Source organism: Oncorhynchus gorbuscha, linkage group LG25 (genome assembly GCF_021184085.1).
Source record: "Oncorhynchus gorbuscha isolate QuinsamMale2020 ecotype Even-year linkage group LG25, OgorEven_v1.0, whole genome shotgun sequence".
Lineage (NCBI taxonomy): Eukaryota > Metazoa > Chordata > Actinopteri > Salmoniformes > Salmonidae > Oncorhynchus > Oncorhynchus gorbuscha.
The window spans coordinates 28395649-28408820 of record NC_060197.1 but is presented as its reverse complement, the minus strand read 5'-3'; the positions used below and the strand labels follow the sequence as shown (position 1 = coordinate 28408820).

The 13172-nt window shown below is 44.1% G+C and overlaps 1 protein-coding gene across 1 annotated transcript in view; it reads left to right on the top strand.

The window, feature by feature from the left end:
- The window catches only part of dnah2 (dynein, axonemal, heavy chain 2), a 253765-nt gene extending 249333 nt beyond the window's left edge, over positions 1 to 4432 (top strand). Inside the window, exons 84-87 of the mRNA XM_046327988.1 lie at positions 1314 to 1490; positions 3040 to 3114; positions 3297 to 3447; positions 3997 to 4432. Of these exons, the coding sequence (XP_046183944.1) occupies positions 1314 to 1490; positions 3040 to 3114; positions 3297 to 3447; positions 3997 to 4151 (558 nt within the window). The 3' untranslated portion in view covers positions 4152 to 4432. The remainder of the gene's footprint in view (positions 1 to 1313; positions 1491 to 3039; positions 3115 to 3296; positions 3448 to 3996) is intronic.
- Positions 4433 to 13172: the final 8740 nt, after the last annotated feature.

The window sequence follows — 13172 nt, the reverse complement described above, 5'->3', positions numbered from 1 at the left end:
TCTCTCTGTCCCTTTCTCTCGCTCTCCCTCTCTCTCTTCCCTTTCTCTCGCTCTCCCTCTCTCTCTGTCCCTTTCTCTCGCTCTCCCTCTCTCTCTGTCCCTTTCTCTCTCTCCCTCTCTCTCTGTCCCTTTCTCTCGCTCTCCCTCTCTCTCTATCCCTTTCTCTCGCTCTCTCACTCTCTTTCTCTCTCTCCCTCTCTCTTTGTCCCTTTCTCTTGCTCTCCCTCTCTCTCTATCCCTTTCTCTCGCTCTCCCTCTCTCTCTGTCCCTTTCTCTCACTCTCTCACTCTCTTTCTCTCTCTCGCTCTCTCACTCTCTTTCTCTCTCTCCCTCTCTCTCTGTCCCTTTCTCTTGCTCTCCCTCTCTCTCTGTCCCTTTCTCTCGCTCTCCCTCTCTCTCTGTCCCTTTCTCTCGCTCTCCCTCACTCTCTGTCCCTTTCTCTCGCTCTCCCTCTCTATCCCTTTCTCTCGCTCTCTCACTCTCTTTCTCTCTCTCCCTCTTTCTCGCACTCTTTTTCTCTCTCTCCTCTCTCTCGCTCTCCCTCTGTCTGGCTCTACTGTAATAGTCAGCACTGGGCTGGTTGGGCTTTAGGAAGGGAACTCGAGCAGAGACAGCAGGTTTACTCTACTTATTACACTGCAATTACCCCCCCAGCTTCCCCTCAGCCCCAGATACGGCATTGTGACTTTGTTTAGGCACCAAGTGTCCACCTGATGACCCAATGGACCCAGACACACACACAGGCAGACACGCACACCCACACACACACACACAAGGGCGCACCCACATAAACTGCCCTCAATGACCCCTCTGAAGAGACACACACACACTCTTTTTTCATCCGCCCCATCCCCCGACACGCAGTAGAATCTTTGGCAGACCACGGCGGTCTCACTGACTACTGGAACGAGTTGTACACTGTTTTAATGAAGAATTGAACCTTAGGACATAATAACAGTTGGATCGTGTTTCCAGTCCAGTGTGTACGGGGGTCAGTCAGTAGAAAATGAGTGTTGCTTCCCAAATGGCACCCTAATTCCCTACCCTGGTGCACTACATATGTAGTGCACTATATTGGGCATAGGGTGCCATTTGGGAGGTAGTCTGTGCAGGCAGGATGATGGGTTAACACACCTTCAATAACAGAATACTGACTCACTGAGTACAGGCCTAGAGGAACCGAACACTACAGGTTCATATGATGCTGCTGGGACAGTTACTATAGCAGGACGGCATATACTATTGACGTTGCTGTGTGTCTCTGTCTCTTTCTTTGCCTGTCTGAAGTGTCTCGTCTCCTCTGTCCTCCTCAGGCCTACCCGTCTTTGAAGCCGCTGGCATCGTGGACCAGGGACCTGTGCCAGCGCGTGGAGCAGTTTGCCCGCTGGGCAGAGACGGCCCACCCCCCTACCCTCTTCTGGCTCTCTGGCTTCACCTTTCCCACTGGCTTCCTCACCGCTGTGTTACAGTCGTCCGCACGTCAGCACAGCGTGAGGACACACACACACATACTGAACCAGTCAAAAAGTTTGGACACATCTACTCATTCAAGGGTTTTTCTTTATTTTTACTATTTTCTACATTGTAGAAAAGTAGCGAAGATGTCAGAACTATTAAATAACACATATGGAATCATGTAGTAACCAAAAAAGTGTTAAACAGATCTAAATATATTTTAGATTCTTCAAAGTAGCCACCCTTTGCCTTGATAACAGCTTTGCACACTCTTGGCATTCTCTCAACCAGCTTCACCTGGAATGCTTTTCTAACAGTCTCTTGAAGGAGTTCCGACATGGAGGCAGGTAGACTAGTGGTTAGAGTGTTGGACTAGTAACCGAAAGGTTGCAATATCGAATCCCCGAGCTGACAAGGTAAAAATCTGTTGATCTGACCCTGACGAAGGCAGTTAACACACTGTTCCTAGGCCGTCATTGAAAATAAGAATTTGTTCTTAACTGACTTGCCTTGTAAAATAAAATTTAAAAAACTTTTTGGCTGCTTTCCTTCACTCTGCGGTCCAACTCATCCCAAAGCATCTCAATTGGGTTGAGGTCAGGTGATTGTGGAGGCCAGGTCATCTGATGCAGCACTCCATCACTCTTTCTTGGTGAAATAGCACCTGGAGGTGTATTGGGTCATTGTCTTGTTGAAAAACAAATGACACTCCGACTAAGCGCAAACCAGATGGGATGGCGTATCGCTGCAGAATGCTGTGGTAGCCATGCAGGTTAAGTGAGCCTTGAATTCAAAATAAATCACTGACAGTGTCACCATCACACCTCCTCTTTCATGCTTCACGGCGGGAACCACACATGCGGAGATCATCCGTTCACCTACTCTTCGTCTCACAAAGACACAGTGGTTGGAACCAAAAATCTCAAATTTGAACTTATCAGACCAAAGGACAGATTTCCACTGGTCTAATGTCCATTGTTTATTTTGCTTCTAAATTAATCACTGACAGTGTCACCAGCCAAGCACCATCACACCTCCTCCATGCTTCACCAAGGCAAAGGGTGGCTACTTTGAAGAATCTCAAATATGAGACACTTTTTTGGTTACTACATGATTCCATATGTGTTATTTCATAGTTGATGTCTTCACTATTATTCTACAATGTAGAAAATAGTAAAAATATAGAAAAATCCTTGAATGAGTCGGTGTGTCCAAACTTTGGACTGGTACTGTTCATTTATACACACACACCAACACACACACACAGCACAGACCCCTTACTCTGCACACTCACCAAACACAACGACTGAGAAAACGTTCAAACTGTGTTCACAAACTAACCAAAACTACTCTATACCGCACACCCTCGTAAACTGCTGCACAGGAATGGGTCGTGTTTGGTTTATAATTATGCCCACATAATAACTTTTCTAAGGATATGCAGTACCGCTGTCGGGATAATAAAGAGTACTTGAACTTCAACCATGCCAAGTTAACCTCTAAAGTAAAATGTTCACTTCATCATGCGTTGAGGTAAATGGGAGACTTAGTGAAAATCTGACTAACACTTATGTATTACCACAGGTGTCAGTGGACACTCTATCCTGGGAGTTTATTGTTGCGACAGTGGACGACAACAACCTCCTTTTCCCACCCAAGGTGAGACACCCGTTTTCACTATAAATCAGTGTCCTTTTCTCCACAACTCTTTTCCCTTAACGTGTCTAGTTTAGGGCTCGGAATACTCTTCCTGGTCAGACCGCATGGTCAGAAGAAAACCCTAATCTATTGTAAGTCATGCAACTTTCTCCTTCTTCTTCCCTCTTTCCTCCCCTCCTCAGGACGGGGTGTTTATCCGGGGGCTGTATCTGGAAGGGGCTGGCTGGGACAAGAAGAACTCCTGTCTGGTGGAGGCTAAGCCAATGCAGCTGGTCTGCCCCATCCCCACCATCCACTTCAAACCTGTTGAGAACCGCAAGAAGATAGCCAAGAGTAAGACAAAAAAATAAAACATCTCTCTCTCTCTCGCTGTGTGTCTCTCTCTCTCTGCGTGTCTCTCTCTCTGTGTGTGTCTCTCTCTCTCTGTGTGTCTCTCTCTCTCTGTGTCTCTCTGTGTCTCTCTGTGTCTCTCTCTCTGTCTCTCTCTCTCTGTGTGTGTCTCTCTCTCTCTGTGTGTCTCTCTCTCTCTCTGTGTGTCTCTCTCTCTCTCTGTGTCTCTCTGTGTCTCTCTCTCTGTCTCTCTCTCTCTGTGTGTGTCTCTCTCTCTCTGTGTGTCTCTCTCTCTCTCTGTGTGTCTCTCTCTCTCTCTGTGTCTCTCTGTGTCTCTCTGTGTCTCTCTCTCTGTCTCTCTCTCTCTGTGTGTGTCTCTCTCTCTCTGTGTGTCTCTCTCTCTCTCTGTGTCTCTCTGTGTCTCTCTCTCTGTCTCTCTCTCTCTGTGTCTCTCTCTCTGTCTCTCTCTGTCTCTCTCTCTCTCTGTCTCTCTCTTTCTCTTTCTTTCTGTATCTGCCAAGTGACTGATGTAATGTCTGTGTGTGTGTCTAGGTATGTACTTGTGTCCATGCTACTACTTCCCAGTGCGTTCGGGCGATGGGGGAAGACCCTCCTTTGTGGTGGGGGTGGACCTGAAGTCTGGAGCTGTGCCTTTTGACCACTGGATCAAGAGAGGAACCGCTCTGCTCATGAGTCTAGACAACTAGTGGCTGCACACACACACAGTATACACAACCTTCATGCACATCTCGGAATCACACTGTATTAATGAATACAATAATCTTAAGTAAAACACAAACATTCTCCACCAAATGCCTTTTGAATAGTCATTTGAATATTTTGTATGTTAATTTGCATCATTCTTGTTATTTATGTTAGGGTTGTATTTGTTTAAATATATTCAAATTCCTCAAAAAATTACTGAAATCTTAGTACTTTGTTCAAATATTTTTAAATAATTAGAATAAAATATGAATTAATTAACTGATTTTGCAAATAAAATAAATGTTGATTTACTCTTTGGGGTATGACTGATATGGTTGTATCAAGGACTCCCACATTGCTCTATTTTCAACTCCTCATGATTCACTTCCTAATACAGCACTACATCACTCTTTCCACTGTGACCCCTTTTAACCTGCTGAAAGAGCTCTCCACAATACATTAAAGGCACACACACGCACACACAGAGACAGGACACAGACATTACATCACACACACACACTTGAATAAATAGACCATCTCTTCATTGTAATTATTCTCTGGTAATTATTCAGACACACAGACAGACGAGATGTATTATCCACAGTAGAACCTTGTACCCCTTTTTTTGTGATCAAGTTTTTATACTTTTTTGGTTGACAGGACAGAAAAACCCAAACCCACAGACATTACACATACACACATTTATCTCCGACTTCCCTTCCCACCTACAGGACCTGCTTATCTGAGTACATACAGTGCCTTCGGGAAAGTATTCAGACCCTTGACTTTTTCCAGATTTTGTTACGTTACAGGCTTATTCTAAAATGTACAGTGCCTTGAGAAAGTATTCGGCCCCCTTGAACTTTGTGACCTTTTGCCACATTTCAGGCTTCAAACATAAAGATATAAAACTGTATTTTTTTGTGAAGAATCAACAACAAGTGGGGCACAATCATGAAGTAGAATGACACTTATTGGATATTTCAAACTTTTTTAACAAATCAAAAACTGAAAAATTGGGCGTGCAAAATTATTCAGCCCCCTTAAGATAATACTTTGTAGCGCCACCTTTTGCTGCGATTACAGCTGTAAGTCGCTTGGGGTATGTCTCTATCAGTTTTGCACATCGAGAGACTGAAATTTTCTCCCATTCCTCCTTGCAAAACAGCTCGAGCTCAGTGAGGTTGGATGGAGAGCATTTGTGAACAGCAGTTTTCAGTTCTTTCCACAGATTCTCAATTGGATTCAGGTCAGGACTTTGACTTGGCCATTCTAACACCTGGATATGTTTATTTTTGAACCATTCCATTGTAGATTTTGCTTTATGTTTTGGATCATTCTCTTGTTGGAAGACAAATCTCCGTCCCAGTCTCAGGTCTTTTGCAGACTCCATCAGGTTTTCTTCCAGAATGGTCCTGTATTTGGCTCCATCCATCTTCCCATCAATTTTAACCATCTTCCCTGTCCCTGCTGAAGAAAAGCAGGCCCAAACCATGATGCTGCCACCACCATGTTTGACAGTGGGGATGGTGTGTTCAGGTGATGAGCTGTGTTGCTTTTACGCCAAACATAACGTTTTGCATTATTGCCAAAAAGTTCAATTTTGGTTTCATCTGACCAGAGCACCTTCTTCCACATGTTTGGTGTGTCTCCCAGGTGGCTTGTGGCAAACTTTAAATGACACTTTTTATGGATATCTTTAAGAAATGGCTTTCTTCTTGCCACTCTTCCATAAAGGCCAGATTTGTGCAATATACGACTGATTGTTGTCCTATGGACAGAGTCTCCCACCTCAGCTGTAGATCTCTGCAGTTCATCCAGAGTGATCATGGGCCTCTTGGCTGCATCTCTGATCAGTCTTCTCCTTGTATGAGCTGAAAGTTTAGAGGGACGGCCAGGTCTTGGTAGATTTGCAGTGGTCTGATACTCCTTCCATTTCAATATTATCGCTTGCACAGTGCTCCTTGGGATGTTTAAAGCTTGGGAAATATTTTTGTATCCAAATCCGGCTTTAAACTTCTTCACAAGAGTATCTCGGACCTGCCTGGTGTGTTCCTTGTTCTTCATGATGCCCTCTGCTCTTTTAACGGATCTCTGAGACTATCACAGTGCAGGTGCATTTATACGGAGACTTGATTACACACAGGTGGATTGTATTTATCATCATTAGTCATTTATGTCAACATCCCTTTACTTTCAGTGCAGCAAACTCTCTCCAGGAGTTCAGTGAGGATCTCTGAATGTTCAAATGTTGACCTATGTTGACACACCAAACATGTGGAAGAAGGTGCTCTGGTCAGATGAAACCAAAATTGAACTTTTTGGCAACAATGCAAAACGTTATGTTTGGCGTAAAAGCAACACAGCTCATCACTCTGAACACACCATCCCCACTGTCAAACATGGTGGTGGCAGCATCATGGTTTGGGCCTGCTTTTCTTCAGCAGGGACAGGGAAGATGGTTAAAATTGATGGGAAGATGGATGGAGCCAAATACAGGACCATTCTGGAAGAAAACCTGATGGAGTCTGCAAAAGACCTGAGACTGGGACGGAGATTTGTCTTCCAACAAGACAATGATCCAAAACATAAAGCAAAATCTACAATGGAATGGTTAAAAAATAAACATATCCAGGTGTTAGAATGGCCAAGTCAAAGTCCAGACCTGAATCCAATCGAGAATCTGTGGAAAGAACTGAAAACTGCTGTTCACAAATGTTCTCCATCCAACCTGTTTTGCAAGGAGGAATGGGAAAAAAATTCAGTCTCTCGATGTGCAAAACTGATAGAGACATACCCCAAGCGACTTACAGCTGTAATCGCAGCAAAAGGTGACGCTACAAAGTATTAACATAAGGGGGCTGAATAATTTTGCACGCCCAATTTTTCAGTTTTTGATTTGTTAAAAAAGTTTGAAATATCCAATAAATGTCGTTCCACTTCATGATTGTGTCCCACTTGTTGTTGATTCTTCACAAAAAAATACAGTTTTATATCTTTATGTTTGAAGCCTGAAATGTGGCAAAAGGTCGCAAAGTTCAAGGGGGCCGAATACTTTCGCAAGGCACTGTATATATTTTTTAAATGTATCCTCAGCAATCTACACACAATACTCCATAATGATAAAGAGGTTTTTAGCCATTTTTGCAAATTTATAAAAAATCCAAAACAGAAGTACCTTATTTACATAAGTATTCAGACCCTTTGCTAATGAGACTTGAAATTGAGCGCAGATGCATCCTGTTTCCATTTTATTTATTTTATTTAACATTTTTTTATCTTGGCCATTGGTCATCCTTGAGATGTTTCTACAACTTGATTGGAGTCCACTTGTGGTAAATTCAATTGATTGGTCATGATTTGGAAAGGTGCACACCTGTCTATATAAGATCCCACAGTTGACAGTGCATGTCAGAGCAAACACCAAGCCATGAGGTCAAAGGAATTGTCCGTAGAGCTCCGAGACAGGATTGTGTCGAGGCACAGATCTGGGGAAGGGTACCAAACAATTTCTGCAGCATTGAAGCTCCCCAAGAACACAGTAGCCTCCATCATTCTTAAATGGATGAAGTTTGGAAACACCAAGACTCTTCATAGAGCTGGTCACCCAGCCAATTTGAGCAATCGGGGGAGAAGGGTCTTGGTCAGGGAGGGGACCAAGAACCCAATGTTCACTCTGACCTAGCTCTAGAGTTCATCTGTGGAGATGGGAGAACCTTCCAGAAGGACAACCATTTCTGCAGCAAACAAAAGGCAATAAAAGGCACATGACAGCACCTAAAGGACTCTGACCATGAGAAACAAGATCATCTGGTCTTTTGAAACCAAGATTGAACTCTTTGGCTTGAATGCCAAGTGTCACGTCTGGAGGAAACCTGGCACCATTCCTATGGTGAAGCATGGTGGTGGCAGCATCATGCTGTGGGGATGTTTTTCAGAGACATGGACTGGGAGACTAGTCAGGATCGAGGCAAAGATGAACAGAGCAAAGTACAGAGACATCCTTGATGAAAACCTGCTCCAGAGCGCTCAGGACCTCCGACTGGGGGCGAAGTTTCACCTTCCAACAGGACACACAGCCAAGACTATGCAGGAGTGGCTTCGGGACAAGCCTCTGATTGTGCTTGAGTGACCCAGCCAGAGCCCGACTTGAACCCGATCTAACATCTCTGGAGGAACCTGAAAATAGCTGTGCAGCGACGCTCCCCATCCAACTTGACAGAGCTTGAGAGGATCTGCAGAGAAGAATGGGAAAAACACCCCAAATACAGGAGTGCCAAGCTTTTAGCGTCAGACCCAAGAAGACTTGAGGCTGTAATCGCTGCCAAAAGTGCTTCAACAAAGTACTGAGTTAAGGGTCGGAATACTTATGTAAATGTAATATTTCATTATTTATTTTTACAAATTATTTTTTGCTTTGTCATTATGGGGTATTGTGTGTAGATTGATGGGAGAGAACAAATGAATACATTTTAGAATAAGGCTGCAACGTAACAAAATGTGAAAAAAGGTCAAGGGGTCTGAATACTTTCCGAAGGCACTGCATATCAAATAAGTGATTTTAAACTGCCACGGGTTGTAGTCCATATTAACATTGTCTGACTTTGCGCCATGCTTTCAAGAGATTGGTCATTCAAGTTGAGCTATGACCAGGAATGAGGAAATTCATTGCTGGTGTGGCAGAGTGTGTGGGGCTTGCCATCATATCGTAAGGCAACCATTTTCTTGGCTGCTATTAATCTGGCAAGCCAACTCATTCTATGCCTGTATGTTAAGTTAAGTGAAGACTCATCATTAAGCAGTAGCACGTTGCAAAGACATGGAATGCGTTTGGACAAAATGCTTGATAATGATGAAGCCACTGATTGCCAAAAGAGCACTCCCAGACTGTATGAATGAATGTGCCATGAGAACTCTGGGTGCTTGAACTCCTTCTTGATCTTCCTTAGTGACATCTGGATGTGAATGTCTCTGTGTGTTACTGTGTCTTCTGTGTGAAATGTTGTTTACCTGGGCAGGGATTTCTGCCATTGAAATCCATTATATGTCCATTACATACAGTGGGTCAAAAAGTATTTAGTCAGTCACCAATTGTGCAAGTTCTCCCACTTAAAAATATGCCCTGTAAATTTCATCATAGGTACACTTCAACTATGACAGACAAAATTTGAAAAAAAATCCAGAAAAATCACATAGTAGGATTTTTAATGAATTTATTTGCAAATTATGGTGGAAAATAAGTATTTGGTCAATAACAAAAGTTTCTCGATACTTTGTTATATACCCTTTGTTGGCAATGACAGAGGTCAAACGTTTTCTATAAGACTTCACAATGTTTTCACACACTGTTGCTAGTATTTTGGCCCATTCCTCCATGCAGATCTCCTCTAGAGCAGTGATGCTTTGGGGCTGTTGCTGGGCAACACGGACTTTCAACTCCCTCCAAAGATTTTCTATGGGGTTGAGATCTGAAGACTGGCTAGGCCACTCCAGGACCTTGAAATGCTTCTTACGAAGCCACTCCTTCGTTGCCCGGGCGGTGTGTTTGGGATCATTGTCATGCTGAAACACCCAGCCATGTTTCATCTTCAATGCCCTTGCTGAAGGAAGGAGGTTTTCACTCAAAATCTCACGATGCATAGCCCCATTCATTCTTTCCTTTACACGGATCAGTCGTCCTGGTCCCTTTGCAGAAAAACAGCCCCAAAGCATGATGTTTCCACCCCCATGCTTCACAGTAGGTATGGTGTTCTTTGGATGCAACTCAGCATTCTTTGTCCTCCAAACACGACGAGTTGAGTTTTTACCAAAACGTTATATTTTGGTTTCATCTGACCATATGACATTCTCCCAATCTTCTTCTGGATCATCCAAATGCTCTCTAGCAAACTTCAGACGGGTCTGGACATGTACTGGCTTAAGCAGGGGGACACGTCTGGCACTGCAGGATTTGAGTCCCTGGTGGCGTAGTGTGTTACTGATGGTAGGCTTTGTTACTTTGGTCCCAGCTCTCTGCAGGTCATTCACTAGGTCCCCCCGTGTGGTTCTGGGATTTTTGCTCACCATTCTTGTGATCATTTTGACCCCACGGGGTGAGATCTTGCGTGGAGCCCCAGATCGAGGGTCTTGTATGTCTTCCATTTCCTAATAATTGCTCCCACAGTTGATTTCTTCAAACCAAGCTGCTTACCTATTGCATATGCAGTCTTCCCAGCCTGGTGCAGGTCTACAATTTTGTTTCTGGTCTACAGGTCTACAATTTTGTTTCTGGTGTCCTTTGACAGCTCTTTGGTCTTGGCTATAGTGGAGTTTGGAGTGTGACTGTTTGAGGTTGTGAACAGGTCTGTGAGGTCTGTGAGAGCCAGAAATGTTGCTTGTTTGTAGGTGACCAAATACTTATTTTCCACCATAATTTGCAAATAAATTCATTAAAAATCCTACAATGTGATTTTCTGGATTTTTTTTCTCATTTTGTCTGTCATAGTTGTAGTGTACCTATGATGAAAATTACAGGCCTCTCATCTTTTTAAGTGGGAGAACTTGCACAATTGGTGGCTGACTAAATACTTTTTTGCCCCACTGTATATATACACTGCTCCAAAAAAAATAAAGGGAACACTAAAATAACACATCCTAGATCTGAATGAATGAAATATTCTTATTAAATACTTTTTTCTTTACATAGTTGAATGTGTTGACAACAAAATCACACACAAATTATCAATGGAAATCAAATGTATCAACCCATGGAGGTCTGGATTTGGAGTCACACTCAAAATTAAAGTAGAAAACCACACTACAGGCTGATCCAACTTTGATGTAATGTCCTTAAAACAAGTCAAAATGAGGCTCAGTAGTGTGTGTGGCCTCCACGTGCCTGTATGACCTCCCTACAACGCCTGGGCCTGCTCCTGATGAGGTGGTGGATGGTCTCCTGAGGGATCTCCTCCCAGACCTGGACTAAAGCATCCACCAACTCCTGGACAGTCTGTGGTGCAACTAAATGGATGGTGGATGGAGCGAGACATGATGTCCCAGATGTGCTCAATTCGATTCGGGTCTGGGGAACGGGCGGGCCAGTCCATAGCATCAATGCCTTCCTCTTGCAGGACCTGCTGACACACTCCAGCCACATGAGGTCTAGCATTGTCTTGCATTAGGAGGAACCCAGGGCCAACCACACCAGCATATGGTCTCACAAGGGGTCTGAGGATCTCATCTCGGTACCTAATGGCAGTCAGGCTACCTCTGGCGAACACATGGAGGGCTGTGCGGCCCCCCAAAGAAATGCCACCCCACACCATGACTGACCCACCGCCAAACCGGTCATGCTGGAGGATGTTGCAGGCAGCAGAACGTTCTCCACGGCATCTCCAGACTCTGTCACGTCTGCTCAGTGTGAACCTGCTTTCATCTGTGAAGAGCACAGGGCGCCAGTGGCGAATTTACCAATCTTGGTGTTCTCTGGCAAATGCCAAACGTCCTGCACGGTGTTGGGCTGTAAGCACAACCCCCACCTGTGGACGTGGGGCCCTCATACCACCCTCATGGAGTCTGTTTCTGACCGTTTGAGCAGACACATGCACATTTGTAGCCTGCTGGAGGTCATTTTGCAGGGCTATGGCAGTGCTCCTCCTTGCACAAAGGCGGAGGTAGCGGTCCTGCTGCTGGGTAGTTGCCCTCCTACGGCCTCCTCCACGTCTCCTGGTGTACTGGCCTGTCTTCTGGTAGCGCCTTCATGCTCTGGACACTACGCTGAGACACAGCAAACCTTCTTGCCACATCTCGCATTGATGTGCCATCCTGGATGAGCTGCACTACCTGAGCCACTAGTGTGGGTTGTAGACTCCGTCTCATGCTACCAAAACATCAGCCAGGAAGCATAGGAACTGAGAAGGAACTGAGAAGTGGTCTGTGGTCACCACCTGCAGAACCACTCCTTTATTGGGGGTGTCTTGCTAAATGCCTATAATTTCCACCTGTTGTCTATTCCATTTGCACAACAGCATGTGAAATGTATTGTCAATCAGTGTTGCTTCCTAAGTGGACAGTTTGATTTCCCAGAAGTGTGACTGACTTGGAGTTACATTGTGTTGTTTAAGTGTTCCCTTTATTTTTTTGAGCAGTGTATATTCCTGCACAGGTAAACAACATTTCACACAGAAGACACAGTAACACACAGAGACATTCACAACATCCAGATGTCACTCAGGAAGATCAAGAAGGAGTTCAAGCCCTAATGTCTAAATATTATTGTTTATTTCTTGGGATGGAAGAACACGTTCAGTGTGAACTTAAATTACTAAAATCTTGATAGAAAGTAGAGAAAAATATATATATATTTTAATAATATAATCTTTGAGAATGAACAATCCCCAAAATAAAAGAAGACAATCAGGGAGAATTTCAAATTCCAAAAAACAATTAATTTAGCAGTATTGATTTTGTTATTACGTTTCAGCAAAAGAACACCGCATTAGCCATGGCATAATGCACAGAATTGCATTTTCTCTCAGCTCCATCTCAAATCCAGCGCCAACTCCTCCCGTTGCCACGCCCTCTGCCACACCCACCACCTAAGCCCCTGTTTGATCCAGAAAAAACCCTGCTGTGTGCGTATATGCTTCAACTTTCTGTGTTTGTTTGTAGGATTGGCAAAGTGCTGAAATGTCTGATTGACACATTTTATGTCAGGATGGCAAACTGTGTGCATACACACACACACACACACACACACAATGTGCTTAACGAGATGAGATGGAAATATCTATGCTAACACATTTTCTCAAAGTGGAAGTAGGAGGGGCATTCTAATGAACTAAATCAAGAGACATTTGCTGAGCGAGTACTCACTCTAGACACACACACAGGCACACACACACACACACACACTGTAAATGGCTTCAACACGATGTTATTCAAAGGAGGGGAAAACAAGAGAGGGGCTGGGGAGAAAGGGAATAAACGGTTGTGAAGGAGGGAGGGAGTGAGCGCCTCCCTCCAGTTCAAGGCCGTATTCAGGT